Here is a 16594-nt window from a genome sequence, read left to right on the forward strand (position 1 = left end):
TTATTTCAAATATTCACTCTCTTTTAATTATTCCAAATTCATCTCCATTTCTCTACTTATTAACCTTTGTTAAACAAAATTAACAACTCATCTTCAGTTTTCTAGCTCAGTTTTATTTGGAAGTGCTTTCATTTTCAACAGTTAAAGTACGTTTCAAAAACGTAAACATTTTTATACGTATTGTCAACCTTGAATTACTATTTTACCTGGGCTTCCATGTAGAATATATACAAATCATTTTGCTTTTCCTTGGGCTAAGACCATTTTTATCTGAGTTCATATATGCTCAGTAGAACAAAAATATCTTTTAATCACATGAACACCAGTTTTGTCTTGATAGTCCTGAATATATAGATTTTTCGGTCTGGTAATTGTATTATGTTACTATTGAATAAATGAATGCCTTTTGTATTAAGGCAAAGTTGCATAATGATTCAGAGTATCGTTGGGATCCAAGCGGGGAATTGAATTCTTGTAAGTAAATTGAATTCTTTGATTATATTGAATAGTTTAAAAACATTCCTTGAATGTTCGATATTCTCTCTAAATAATTCAACATTATCGATTTTTTTTATCCATTATATAATTCTTAAGTTTATACAATCACCTTTCTTTGTTATTCTCTTTAAATGTCTAGCTTTACACCAGATCTTTGACGATCTGCAAGTTGCTTTGAGGGCTTTTAAAGTATGCGTCTGTACAATCAGGAATCCAGGTCAAGAGATTCAAAGATAAGTACACGTATTCAGTTATAACTGGAAAATGAAATTTATACCAACAATGAACAGGTATGTTCTCCACAAAGATAACGTTGATAAGGAAAAGAAATGTTACTACTCCATTCTATTTATTTCTTGAAAATGAAATTCCGGATTTTCTAAAACAAACATCTCAATACATGTAGTAAGTGGTATGTGGGCCTTTGCTGACGGGTGGTATCAAAGTGAAAGTTAAAATTCATGAATAATATCGACATGTTTTACTTTGCAGCTTTAATTTACTTTATTCAACACTAATGAAATGATTAAGTTTACAAATTAGAGAGACCTATAAAAATCTATTGTTAACAATTCTGTTCTAAGCAAAAAGGAGAACTTAATATAGAAATAATATATCATCTAAAAATAAAACATTCACGAATAGCTAAATTTCCAAATTTTTATTTAAGAATTTTTTTCCCGAAATTCTTGTTTTCCAACTCCGGTTTCAGAAGTCTGTGTTCGCTCAGCTCACAATTTATATTGTTTAAAAATATTTACTATTCTTTATCTTGAGATTTCAATCGCATATATAATTTGATTTTAGTTGTAACACGTCATTTGATTGGATAATGTAATTGAGTAATGTCCAAAAATGTATTACTCCGCTTGACGTTACTTTTAAAATACGCTATACTTGAAGCTTGTTTCAACTTATATTATACGACATCAGTTTACGCTTTTTTTATAAATCGCTTCACGGTTTATAAAGCGTAAACTGTCCCAAGTTATGTTATATCGTATAACAAAGCTTTAAATATTAAGTTTCATTCCTTAAGTAATGTAGATTCAGTTTCATCTTAAAACAAGTATCTAAAGTGGGATATAAAAGGGCTGGTATTTTGCTTCAGGAAAATACTATTTTCGATCAGCGTTTTCGCTCTACCAGTCCTTGCTTCAAACCAAATATCGTCGATAATCGACAATCATGCATCTTTTATGAGAGAGTAAAATTAAAGAAAAAATAAACTGCTCATGAAAACACATTCTTATATTTTAATTAAAATTTCAATTATTGCCTGAATCGGGTCAATTTTCTTCCTGTGTACTGGAATTATTCGCATCAAATGCATAACCGGAAATCTATCTCTTTTGATTGTTATATTACATAACTGCTGGTTATACAACTGATCGATTAGCAGACGTGTTTTTCAGTCTTGTATTTGCGATGAGTATCGTAAGGAAACCTATGTTACAACATGAAATGTAAAAAAAAACGGTACCGCGAAATGTAATAAACCTAGATTTTTACATTTTGCGTTACTGCATTCTGTGTCGAAATCAAAGCAGAAAGTAATAATTCAAAATATAACAGCACACTTTTAAGGATAATTACATTTCGCGTTATTACATTTTGCGTCGAGATCAACGCAAAATGTAATAACACGATCTTTGGATTATTACATTTTGCGTTGTTACATTTCGATATTAAGCAAAAGGCAAGAACGTAAAATGTAATAACACACTTTTTAGTCAGCCAGACTGACTACAATTTATAATAGAGTAGTGGTAAATGAAAAGAAAATAAAACAAAAGGAATTGTGTATTCTAACATGCGGTGACAAGGTTTCGCGTGTGTTATTTAAGGTCTTTCCACTCTTACAATTCTAATGGTTTAAAGTACAAAAACTGGATTTATCTTTATTTAATATGCTTAAAATTTTCCAATTATTGCAAAAAATGTATAGGTCGCCATATTATTTAGGATGAGAGACATAAATAAAGAGAAGTATATGTCAACAACAAAAAAATCGCGCATTTTTATAAACAATTTTTGTATAAAGTGATTAAAATGCATAATTCTGATGCTGAATGTTCCTAAATACTTCATACTTATAAGATACTTTTGAATTGTGAATATCAGGGAATCTTTTTTACACTAGAAGTACAATAATGCAAATGCCTTCTAAAAAGACCTGAGAAGGAATTATTGCCCTTGTCAACATTTTTTAAAGATTGAATAATCTATTAAATTGGGGAAATATGCATTTTATAAATTCTTTTATTTAACAATATTTATTGGTACACCTATTGAAAAGCATTCCCTCAAAAGATATTGTTCTATCAGGTATGAATTTGAACTAATAACAGTTTTTTTTTTTAAAAAAAACTATGACATCATAGGAGGGTGGAATTACCTTAAGCAATGAATCATTATTTTTTGAAAGATATAGTCTCATAACTGCAACGGCGTGTGCAAACAGCGAGTTATGAAAATTTGTGTGCACACGCCGTTGCAGTTATGAGACTATATCTTTCAAAAAATGATGATTCATTGCTTATATTTTCATTTTTTAACTTTTTATCTTAACTGCAAATGTGATTTCTATTTAAAAACCTATGTATTATCCTTCGTGTAAGCTACAACGTAACAGCTCTGGTTAATTTGAGCGTGAATGTTTGGTAATCGATTAAGACGTTGCACTTCCTCGGCGTTCAACGATTATGACGTCAAAATAAAACGCATGCTTTAACATCTTGGCACCCTGTCTGTGTTATGGTGTTTTGAATGCAATAGATTTCAACGTCGTGGATTTCTAATGGATTTTATAAAGAAAATTATACTGAATATAAATATAAAAAAATAGTAAATCAGCAATTTTAAGGAAATAATTATTACTTTATTTTAAATCATTCATTTTTTACACCGTTGCGATATATGTGTCGTTTTGGCACTTAACTGACAGACGACTAGAACGTCCCCTCGCCATTGAACTCTCTAATGACATGAATGTCGCTACGGCACTAAGAGGGTTGAGTAAAAGATCATTTAATTTGATAGAGAATACTATATGGTAAAATCTGTATCACTGCCAATATTAACCTGAGACTCCAATATCATTACCCTTATATGGCCTTTCAATGAACATTTTCAATACTAAAAAATGAGGGTCTGGCCCACTGATACTATGCTGAAATTATATGATAAACGAGATGGCTTCATCGGTGATTTTCCTTAATTATGCAGCAGTTTTCCACTATCACCTATATATGTTTACGATTCCCAACTTATTTGATACTCGCGATCATGACAATCGAATTTCAAACCAAGACATGCTCCTGACAAATAATTTGATATTACGGTTATTTGAAAAAACTCATTTAAAGTCAGGAAGTGGAAAATCTTGTAGTCTTTATAATGAGATTGCTTGCAAATATAAACTTCTCCTTGGGTCGAATTCTGGGTGAGATGTTTTATTTAATCTGTAAGATCCCTTTTTATATCAAGTTTGACTACGGAATGTTCCGTTTGCCTGATCATGAGATAGGGCACGTGGGGGAGGGGGTGTGACCGGTCATAAAGGATGCTTTCTCTTCCTAGGCAATTGATTCCATCTCCTGAATTTACAGGGGTCAGTGTTGTATGACCCCCTTCAAAGATCTGTATTGTTCATAGCTAGATTTTTTTGTTCGTTATCTTCATCTTTTTCATTGAATAGATTTTGATTTTAACCTTTTGAAACGAATATGCATATCTAAATGAAGTTTACATTGTCTGTTACAGTTGCTGTTTTGGTTAAAATGACGGATGTTGAAGACTCTAGCATTGCATCTGCTCAAGTCTTGATCAAATGCCATTTATGTCCAAACAAAGTAGAACTTTTCTGTACCTCATGCGACATAAACCTGTGTGCTACGTGTGTTGGCAAGCATATGTTAGATGTCCAGCTTCTAAAACATGATGTCATTAAATATTCGCTAAAATTTGCAACTTTTCCAATGCCCTTTTGCCAAACACACGTTGAACAGAAGTGCGACTTTCATTGTCAAGAGTGTGATGTTTCTGTCTGCAGCAAATGCATCTCGACTAAAACACACAGTCAACATAAAATCACTGATATAACCAAGATCTTCAGAATTAAAGAAGACATCATATCTAATGAATTATTTATTCTAGAAGAGCAAATTATTCCTGAATGTGATCGAATCATATCACAGATCAAACGAGATATTCTTGATTTACCGAAAATAAACAAAAATCTGAAATCCGAAATATCCGAGCAGGGTCAGGAGCTGCACAGGGCTTTGGACAAGGTGATAAATAAACGTCTTGTTGAAATAGATGAGAACGAAAAGAATGATATGTCTAAACTTAATAACATTCTCTCGGATTTCCAAGATCACCTAGATGCTGTTTATAAGGCCATGAAAAATAACAAGGAACTTCTCTGTTCAAGACAAGGTGACGTTCTTAACTATAAAGCAAATGTTGACAAATTTATGAAACTTCCCTCATTACCCGCCGTCACCTCTGCAACATTTAACAGAGTAAATATTACAGAACACAATATTAATAGCATTGTGGGTCAAATAATCTTACCATCAATATTATACATTGAAAAATTTGCTTTCGTTAGCAAATTGAAAGAAGAACCCTTTGTATTACATTCTTACACTAAAGAACTGCTTGATATGCCAGTCATCACAGCCCACGTAAATACCGAATACAGCCAACCGTTTCGAATCAGCTGCTTGGGAAATGACCAGGCCTGGATAAGTGGGAGCTCAAATGTTATAACTCGACTGGATAGTAAAGGTTCCACTCTGGATAATGTTAAAACAAAATCCGGTGGTTTTCCTCGAGGTCTGGCAGTGAGCAACGAAGGAGATTTATTGTATACCGATTTTTATGGTAAAAGTATAAATCTAGTGAAGAATGGAAGAGAAGAGATCCTGTTTAATGTGGAGTGGAATCCTTCAGGAATATGCTGTTCTGCATCAGGAGATATACTGGTTGCTCTATCAAATATTTCAGCAGAAAGGAAAAAATTCCAAGTAGTTCGGTTTAGTAATGGTTCATTAAAACCCGTGATCGAAAGTGTTGAAAATCAGACTCTTTTTAAACAGGAAGGCGTATTTGCCTGTCTCCACGTTGCAGAAAATAAGAATGGTGATATATGTATAGTTGACTGGAATGCTTGGAGCGTTCTTATCTTCAGTAAGGAAGGAAAATTAAAATCCAAATACTCTGGCAAGGCTATCTCTCATTCACAAAAGAAATTCGAACCACGATACGCCACCATTGATAGTCAGGGTCACATTCTGGTGCCTGATTACCATAATAATTGCATTCACATTCTAGACATGAACGGAAAATTCATATCTGCTCTTGAAAACTGCGATCTAAACAACCCAAATGGCATTAGTATTGACAATAAAGACCGACTTTGGGTGTTAGAAGAAAAGGGGAAACTAAAAATTATTGAGTATATGAAGGACATTTGCTGATGCAAAGGAGAGCCCGACAAAATAATCCTAATTTACCCGGATAATCATGTAAAAATGCAAGTACAAAATTTAGTAAAATAATGAAACATCCATGAATATATTTGCATAAAATGAAGGATGCAATGATTTCATGTGAGAACCGATCATCGATCACTACAATTTGATGAGAAAGCGTTATTGATTTGAAACAAAGATTGTTTTATTTTAAAGAAAAATGTAATTTGTTCATTTTGGAGCAACTGTTAAGATTTTTGTGTGCTATTGCGAATGTGATAACAATCTTATTTGCAGATTTCCCCCTAACCCGGGGTTGAACTCTCAACCTACGGAAACTGACTCCTAGCAGCACAGACCGCTCTGCAAAAGGCCTGGGCAAGTCAACTAAAATTGCTTTCGATGCCGATGAATCGCGACGCCGCGCTTTAAAGTTTTGAAATAACTTTAACCTTTAACCATCCGAGAACAAAGTATTTCAACCTTGGTTTGGGAAGGATTTAATATTGGAAGAAAAATCTTTTCTGAAGGTTTTTTTCAAAACATTAAACACCTCCCATCCCCCACCATCACAGTAGAATAAAATATGTTAATTTTTAAATCACTACTTTGATTTGCTTGTATGCAACGGATAACTGTATTATTTATATACATGTACCATTATTTTTTGTTAGATACTATTCATATAAGACTGTCATTTTGAGCACAACACATGTGTCTTATGTGTCAACTGCTTTTTTGAATAGTCATTTTAAATATTAAATTTTGATGATTAAAAGTTTTTCCTGTTTTTTATTAAAATTGTGGCACAAAGCTGTTTAAGGCTACCAGAGGTTTTCAACTGTCCATAGAAAATACTAGTGAAATGAACATTCAGAAGTAAAATAAAAATGCAGCATTACTTCAGGACAGCAGTGCACCGATGTGAATAGGATCGGACTTTTTCAAAATACACAAAGAAGTACACCTTATAATGGACATCAATCATACATTAAAATAAGCATTTGATTCGTTTATTCTTTACGTCAGTAAACATCAAAATGGCACAAAACTACTCTGTTCCCATGACACTTTCTAGATAAACTATTTGAAGAAGATACATTGTAAATGATTGTCTGTGTATTGTTTTACGCCAAATCGGCTATATTTCAGCCATGTTTCGGCGGATAAATGAAGTCCATGTTTAGATTCAGGCTCAGGATACAGACTTTACTGTAATTATGGATGTTTCTCAGCACGGACTCTCTAAATAGCAAAACAATTCACAGTCAACCTGTCAGTTCCTTAAGATTAAATTTGCCAACAAAAGAACAGTAATATATATCAAAATTTTTAATTTTATTTCATCCGATTACTACCGAAAACCCCAACTATATATTCTTGCATCAAAACTTAAATTTTATAATTGAACCCAACAGTATCTGAATTTTGAAAAGCATAAACTAGTCCATCTAATAATTTTCGTCTTCTTCTTCTTTCAACTGTTGTCTTGTCGGTCACTGTAATGTAAAGAGAGTTAGAAATTATGACCTGAAATGAAAATTATAAAACGTTCTAAATTTAAAGATCCTCATCCTTTAAATGTTGTTGCAGTTTTTGTAGCAAGGGCTTTTTTATGGGATGGAGTTGATAGCCCCATGCTCAACCCCTGGACCAGGAGGATTATAAAAGGTTCAAAATTTAGAGAGCCCCATTTTTTAAAATGGCGACAAAATTTTTTTTTATATTAAATAGGAAATTTTTTGCAGGATAGGGAAGTACGCACATACCATTCAATGGTCAATTCAAAGGCAAAATACAAGCCATCTATCTTTATGTTTTTAGAAATTTTAAAAGAATTTAAAATACCTTTAACATTCCAGAATGCGATATTGAATCTGATTTACCGTACCTACGTTGCCTTCAAAACGTAAAAAATCTCCTTGCATGCAAAGGTACATGCAACATTAACGGGTCCAGTAACTGTGGTTCCAAACCTTTAACTTGTTTTCCAGCATATTCAATAAGGGGTGTTATGGATTCTCAAAAAGCCCCAAAACGTTTAGAGGATTTGAATTAACCCCTTGCCAAAACAAAAACAAAACATCAGAACGAAAGACTTGATTACGCTTTATACAACAATAAAAAAGAAACTTCTGGGGGCAACTGTACGATATCTAGAGGTGGTGTTAATCAGATATGTGGATACTGCTTAAAAGGCTCAAAATAACTTTTAGAAAATTTGAAATCACAAGCTTTTACAAAAATCAATAATATCAAAACGAACATAAGAATGTACGACTTTTCAACACTTTATACAACAAATTCTCACGATAGATTTTAGTCCTGTCCTTTTGACATCTTGGACAGCTGTGTTTGTAAATAAAAATAGAACTTTATTTCACGCAAAAGATTTTGCATAAATATTGACTAATATTTTGATCTGAATTGTCTGCGGATTTTCCAGTTTGTCTGATCACAAGAAGGTCCTGGAGCAAACGACTAGTGTGACCGATAGACAGGGGAGGCTCACATTTCATTGCACCCTATCCAACCTCTAATGATTTAGAGGCCCGTGTTTGCTCTGCTCTCAATAAGTATTGTTTTGATGGTCTTTTTAGTTGATTACTGTTCGTTATTTCCAGATTTCATCACAGGTAAACGAAATTATTTGAAGTCACATTGAATAAAAAAGAAACATTTGGTATAACACACCTCAGTCAAATACGACCCAACGATACATTTTCTTATATTAGTTACGAGAACCGTTCAATGAGTATTACAACATATAGTTTTTCATAACAAATGTACATACAATTAATTTGGTTTTTTATACCCTAGAAGTATACTATTTAAGAACTTATAAACACCAGAAATGGATGCTTTTTCCAACAGTCTTCTCAAAGACATCGAGCTAAAACTGTTTAAAAATGGTCTCTTCCATGTATATTTTAATGAGAGTGTATATAAAATCTGCGCTTTATTACAAAACTTGCCAAGTAATCAGTTTAAGAGATGAGGTTTTAATATCTGAAAAGGCAAAGCCTTTCATGCTATACAATGTTCAGATGGACTAAGAAATCCAAAAATTGAAAAAGAGTGTTACAAAATTGCAGTTAATCTCAGACAATGTCGGATGAATTTAAGAGGTTTGTGCTTGCTCTGCTCCTGATACGTATTGCTTTAATGGACCTATCTCCATATTTCATTTGATAAAATCTGTAGGGATACTCAACAATTTCGATGCTATAAGCGTCTTGATACATATATCACTAAAGGCCAGAATCACAGTGAATTTAGACATTGCTAACGCACAAAAATTAATCAGCAAGGTTTTTAGAGTTCTGACAAATGAAAGAATCTTAAAATATTTGTATTTCAGACAGGTGCCATATCTCCTTACACATGCTAAAAGAAAAAAAAAGCATACACATTATTACGTATACAAGAAGTGTATGGAGATAAAGAACAGTATTCAATTACAAAGTCTATAAAACAATACAAATAGGAGCAGAGCAAACACGGACCTTCAAAACATCAGATCGAGGTGGGATCAGGTGCCATATGGAGAAGGGAGCATCTCCTGCTGACCGGTCCCACGCGGCATGTGCTCCTTGTCATGATCGGGAAATAACAGAAAAAACCCGTCGTCAATTCAGTGTATAAATAATGGACTAAATTAGTATGAAAAACGTCAGTCATTTGTCTCAATGATAAATTGTATTTGCTAACAAGGTCATTGTATCGACCATAGATTTACAAAAGAAAGCACTAAACATGTAAAGGAACGCAATTATGAAATGCGTAACCAAACAGACTTTTCAAAGCTATCGTCTTATTTATTGCAAGGAAAAGTCAGGGCTTCAAATAAATTCTTACACAAATTTTCCTTTTAACCGAGAGGATTTTTATGGACCTATACCAAAAGGAACGACCACCAATAGTAGTTCTTAATGTTAGAGATTCATCGAGGAAAGCAGAATCTTTTTGAGAAAGAAGTCCAAATACCTGTCCCCGGGTTAATTTGCTTGTGTATGACAACGCTGCTGCAAATAGTTTAAAAGATGATAAATATAAAAGGTGAAGATAACGAAATGAATTTTTGAGGAAAAATTTACGGAACTTATCCTTCGTATTCGCTGGATGCTAATCATTGTAAGATATTTTAATATCAGGGAACAATTACAAAAAAGACTTAAACCTTTCTAGGTTTGTTATGAAGATTGCTATTCATCAGTGTCTTTTGAGCACCCTTAGAAAGGAATGATGGGGTTTTCTTATCATATACACAAATACAATAAAACGTCTAATGGTTAACAGGGGTTATTTTGATTGTATAAATGAAAACATGGAGATAACGAAAAGTATTCAAGCTCAAAATACATTTAAACAATGCAAATCGGGAGCAGAGCAAACATAGACCTCCAAAAGTATCAGGCTTAGGATTAGGTGCCATGGAGGAATGAACATCCCCTACCGACTGTTCACACCCGCGGTATGCCCCTTGTCATGCACAGGAAACGAGGGAAAAAAAGTCCGAAAACAATTTGTGTAAATAATGGCCTAAACTAACTATCAAACTGTAGCCAGTTTTTGAATTTTAGATAAGATATATTTGTTTTAAAAGTCATTGTATCCACCATAAAACTTGCAAAAAATGACCTCATATTCTTGTTCCATCAACTTGATGTTTGTCAATAGCTTGCCTCGTTTTAGAAATTGTTCTTTCCGAAGAATCACTTGTTCATGATATCAAGAAGCCTCATTTTTAATTTTTCTTGAGGAAAAGTTGTTTAAAGTGAAGCATACAGTGGCATTATATATGTAATTTTTAGGGATGTCAAAATTGTCAATAATTGATATTCGAATATTCGATAGGAGTATTCGAATATATTCGAATATTCGATAAAATTAATACATTTTGCATTTATTAAATATAAATCTTCACTCTCCTGTCAAGCAGTATAGTTTTTTTGCAATTATTTAGAATAAAATCTAGTGTAGAGTTCGGAAAATGCACTACAATTATTTATAATTTTAAATGTTATTTAATAGCATACATCCAAAATGTAATGATTGATTTATGAAAATTCAAAAGATTCTTTAATATGCTCCAGATTAACTGATCGTCTTACTAAAGTCTACACTGATACTCCCACAAATTTATACCAAGCAGAACAATTATCTAACAGTGAAATATTAAAAGCAATTACTTTTTGCTAATTATAATTTCCTGATAATGATTTTTAATGATATTTACATAAACAAGAAGTCTGCATGTGTACTGCAAAACTGGGTCCTTACAACAATACAAGCTGATTGTTAGTACTGGAAACTCTTATACCACTAATTAAGTGAACAAATAAATAAATTACTCTAATGGATGCACTCTTCACAGGTAATTCAAGAGGAGTGTTTTTATTTTTTTTTTTTTTAATTTTGTACAAACTTCATTCAATTTTTAATAAAACTTGACAGGTTTTTCTCTCTTTTTAATGCTTGTATACTTTAAAAACGAATATTCGAATCACAAACTTATATTCGAATATCAACTCATCGAATGAATATTCGAATATTCGTTGACATCCCTAGTCACTAATTTTCAGTGACTAGGACGTCCATCAATCTTATTGATTTTCAATTGTAAAGGACTGTGCGTCTTGATTAGGTGACCTGATTTTAAATTTTTATGAAACAAGATTTATTTCTGAAACAACTCGTTAAATCGTAATACAATGTAAAATCAAAGTCAACGACACAGTCGGCAGCATCTTTTCAATATTTGATTATTGTATTGGCTATAGACGTTAAAAGCAGACTGACAGCTAAACTAATGACAAATTGTGTAACTTAAGTGTTTACATCGTCAACTTCCCCTTTTATGTACGTATATAGTTATATACCATTTTATTTTCATTTGCATATGTTGTTTATGAGAATCAGTTATCAATTCATTTGTTGCACAAGAGCATGTTCTTCTTTTGATAATTCTTAAGAACGAGCTGAGAAATAACCTGTTATTTACCGACTTTCCTAATCTTTTCAATCAACTTTCTCAAGCTATGACATTTGGAAACTATTGACATTGAGATTGAAGATACTCTTGTATTATCAATTTATTTGTCAATAATCAGCTCCCTAACAGTAATTATTCGTATGTAGAACATGCTCCTGTATATTAAATCAACTGGGTGACATAAACCACATGCAGGTTGAAATGGTGTATTACTACAAAAATATTAATTTACTTTGTTGGATAGCATATTTGTTGAAAGGGTATAAACTGTCTTTTTGGTTCAGTTTAACTTTTTGATTTGCGCACTGACAAACAACTGTTACAGAGGGAGCTAAATAACTAAAACGCAATCTTCTCATTTAGCCATTTATTCCAAATTCGTTGCTCGGTAGGTATGATCCACCATACCTCACTCCAACTCTGGTGTTTAGTACATCTCCTTTCTTCAAATTCAAAATTGTCAGTGTAGAAGCTGAGGCTGCATCATCGTGATTTCCCGAGTCAGCATATGCTACGTCTTTAACGACTCCATTTTTTACTAATTCTATAACACTCCATGATCTATTGTAAGAAAAAGTAGTTGTGTGTATGACGTTTACTCCGCTCTCTGGAGCTGTCCTGACTTTCCTGTCTTGGCGTCATAACCGTTACCAATGTTCGTCTCAGCGCGATCATAAACGAACATTTTGTGCTTGGATAGTGTCATCCCTTGAATGTTACTGGATATATATAGGCATAAAAGGCAATTTGCTTCCCTGTAAAAAGAAAATACAATTGTAATTTTTTATCAGTTAAAGTTACATGTTCCAATATTCATACACATGAATTGATAAAATTTTCCCCACAGAAAAAGAATCAAACATTAAAGAAATATATTTTTCAACGAAAGCTTTCATATTCAGTTTTTCAATAAATGAGTATATTCTGACAATAGGAATACTAACTGTTTTACATTAAAACAAAAGCTTCCATATTAGATATTTAAAAAAAAATTAATACCACTCCGTCTTGTAAGTTGAGTTCCTTTCCTTTGTCCACAGAGACTACATATTGTGTCTTCCCATTTCCTTCCGGTCACATGATTTACTGCCATTAGCAAAGCCAACGAAAAGAAAGAAAAGCAACGATGGCCCAAGCATGTTGTAGATCATTTAAAAAAGCAGAGTGCACAGAACTCCAACGTTTTCCCCTCTTTTGAAAATCAAAATTTCGTGAATAGATAAGAGATGAGGGATCTCATTACAAATTATTCTTTCCCATGCAACTTTTAACACCATCAGATTCAATTTAATTTCCTTTTTTTCTCTTATAGATCACGCGTTGTTTCATTTCAGTTTCACAACGCTACAACTGTGTAGTATTACGTACATAACTATGATATACTCTCTATTGAAGATGAACGTTTCATGTGCCATGAATAATAATAATTATTCATTTTTTGGTCTCTATCTTAAGCTAATTTTAGGAGGATTTATTTGTCAGCCTCAAGACACAATCAGAATGAATCAAGAATTTGATGTGATTTGAATCTTTTGAAATAATTTACAAAATTCAACTAATCTTTGAAATTCTTTCAAAATAACATTTCTCCTGTAGCATTGAAACTCCGTTAAAAAAGATTTTTTTTTATTCCTTTATGTTTCTGCTTATTCTTTGGCGTAGATTTATATTCTACCTTAAGATTCATATAAAGGACAATATGTGAAATTCCTTTATCAATCAAATCCCTTTTAAATGTATATCTGGAGTAAGTAAAGATTGTTTAAAATATTAAATTTCCGGTTCCTAATGTCTGAAACGGGGTTACAATTCGTGTTTGTGGTATCTCTATCCATTTTTAGGTCAGAAGACCCGTTCTTCCAATATCTGCGTTTTATCTCTTCCAAAAAATTAGAATAAATGCTGATAATTTTCATAGCCTTGTGATATTTAAAGTGTCTTGAATAAGTGATATCAACAATTTTCAAGATAAACAGAAAAGTTATCATTAAAAAAAAAACAACATCGTTTTGTATCTTGTACAAATGTCTGGTAAGGAACCTTTCAAATTAGGAAATATTAAACATCATTGAGGAACGTGTCATCTAACCTTAGAGATATGCATGCTAACTGCATGCATGTCAAAAAAATGCATCTTAAAATGTTTTAAAAGAAAATAAAGTTCTGTACTTTTTCCATTACTGAACTGGTAGTTGTTTAATGCAGAGGTTCAAGTTCTTTTTTTTGTTTAATTTGTATGTCCAACGCTTTATGATTCTACATTATTGAATCTTTGCAAAGTAATTGTACGGAAAACATATTAATTGACGACTAAAATGGGAAAACATCTGAATGCAGGAATATTTTTGAATTTTACAAGTCATCCTAATGTTATTAAAAGTTTAAAGAAAATTAAAGGCAATAACGTTTTAATTCATCTGCACAAGAAAGGACATATTTGTTTCATTTAAATTGCTTTTTATTTGGGTTAAATAGCAAAAAACATGTAGACAAAGTATATGAAATAAAGAGATCACGAAAAGTAACTGTATTCAACATCAAAAGTCTATTGTAACAATGAAGATTGTAAGCAGAGCAAAAACAAACCTCTTTTACATCAGAGGTAGGATCAGGTGCCATGGAGGAGTAAGCATCCCGGTCACATACGCATGGACTGCTTGTATCGATTAGGCAAACAGAAATCTCCGTAAAAATTTCACAATGTAAACAAACGCCTAGCAATTTGTATCAAAAATTCCTTTCTGCATTCGACTTTATGGTAGACGATTCAATGTATTTCTGACAAGGTCATTATATCGCTGTAAACATTCAAACGTTGGCTTTAAATGAGACTGTTGATAATACTTTATCATCAACTTGTTTGTCAATATTTTCCTTGTTTACTGAGTTATTTCGTATGTGAAGCAGGCTTTGCGTATGAAATCAACTGTTAGAAATAAAATCATTTGTAGACCAGTCATAACAAGTTGACTTTACAAGGGTGTGAGCTATCTAAAATCTCGTTTACTGTATTGTCGAAATACAATGTTTAAGACAAAATATTTAAACTTAAAGGTGCATGGACACAGATTTGAAGTTCATATTTTCTGTATAATATTACAACTTATATATTTTAATAGCATTTCATACAGAAAATATAAATAAAATTTTATCTAAAAGTTATTAAAACTTCAAATATTTAGTCGGGTTTGATTTATACATCCTTGCACTTTCACAAATTTTAATTTTATTCTTAATACTTAGGAAAAATGGCAATCTTGTTGTGTATAAATGGAAAATACAGAAACCATAAGTATTAATAATAAAAGTAAAATTTGCGAGTGTGCAAAGATGTGTGAATCAAACCCAACCAAAATTTGATGATTCAATAAATTTAAGATGGTATCAAATTTTTACTATATTTTGTGTGAAATGCTATTTAAGTCGTGATATTATACTGTAAGCTTCCTCAGCACCCTGTCAAATGCAAATCAGCTTACAGTGTTTCCATCCCGTGTAAATTCAATTAATTATATTTCATCAGGACTACTCATGACATCCGTCCACATATAAAAGGGGGGGGGGCATCCTCAGCCCGTCGCATGTATTTAAACACCCTTGATAATCTACTTCACATCCTTGTAAATCATAACTAAGTTCCATTTCTCGTTTCAAATATTTCATTTAATAAAGACTTTAATGAAATATAACAAAACAGTCAGTAGATCTATATGAGACTAAGTCCTAGCTTAACATCTCTGGCCTAATAAAATACAGTGGACTGCGGTGTCCGTGCGGTGGAGAAATTATACGCTACTTAATTTGTATTAGTTTACATTATTTTCTCATACCTAAGTCGCTAGTGATGTTGGTGACGTAATATGATCTGGCCTGGGGGCCATAAAACTTAGGCGAGCTCACTTTTGATCTCAGTCTCACTTTTACCAAAGGAATATATAGTGAAAAAGTGAGACTGAGATCAAAAGTGAGCTCATCTAACTTTTATGGCCCCCAGACCAGATCGTTATGATCGATGTGATCGTTGTGATGAAACTGACGTTCGCTGCTCGTATATATAACCTATAATGGTCACGTGATCACAACAAACCAATGAATAATTGTCCTTTTTGGAGCTTCACGGAACTACATTACATACATATTGTGTAAAAGAAAGAAATAACATCGCTAAAAATGTCCTTTCTACATGTAAAGTAGGAGCTATAAATTCTATTCGATATGCATAATAAAATAAGTTCAACAAACAAGCTGTAATAAAACGAACACATACAATCCATGGCGTAGTAATACCGAACAATAATGCAAACACATAAGTATTACGTTACACATTCAAGTTCCAAAACATTTCGTCAAATAAAACATAATTAAATGACAATACTGCAATAAAATAACATTTAAGTATCAATTATAAATATTTGAGGACACGGACAGTGTTAGTTTGATCTTATCAATTGTAAAACGACCATGTTTATGTCACATGACTATTTTCTTCGTAAGAAAGATGGCAAGCTCCCAATTTACAACACATGTGATAATGCTGAAATAAGTAAGTAAATTACAGTCGTAATATGGTAGATAATGATGAAAAAACCGACATACAACATCTTAGTATCACTGTCCC

At 32.4% G+C, this 16594-nt stretch overlaps 1 protein-coding gene and 1 pseudogene across 1 annotated transcript; one reads left to right on the top strand and one right to left on the bottom strand.

Annotated features, from left to right (window-relative positions):
* The first annotated feature begins 4280 nt into the window (after nt 1-4280).
* Nucleotides 4281-5987, top strand: LOC134259897 (tripartite motif-containing protein 2-like). Its single transcript, XM_062742494.1, has one exon. The coding sequence runs from the start codon at nt 4281-4283 to the stop codon at nt 5985-5987; it is 1707 nt and encodes a 568-aa protein (XP_062598478.1).
* Nucleotides 5988-12335: 6348 nt separating this feature from the next.
* LOC134259898 (complement C1q tumor necrosis factor-related protein 3-like) lies at nt 12336-13115 on the bottom strand (annotated as a pseudogene).
* Nucleotides 13116-16594: the final 3479 nt, after the last annotated feature.

The sequence above is a fragment of the Saccostrea cucullata genome, unplaced genomic scaffold (assembly GCF_032062105.1).
Source record: "Saccostrea cucullata isolate Sc308-1 unplaced genomic scaffold, CSIRO_AGI_Scuc_v1 ctg4085, whole genome shotgun sequence".
Taxonomy (NCBI): domain Eukaryota; kingdom Metazoa; phylum Mollusca; class Bivalvia; order Ostreida; family Ostreidae; genus Saccostrea; species Saccostrea cuccullata.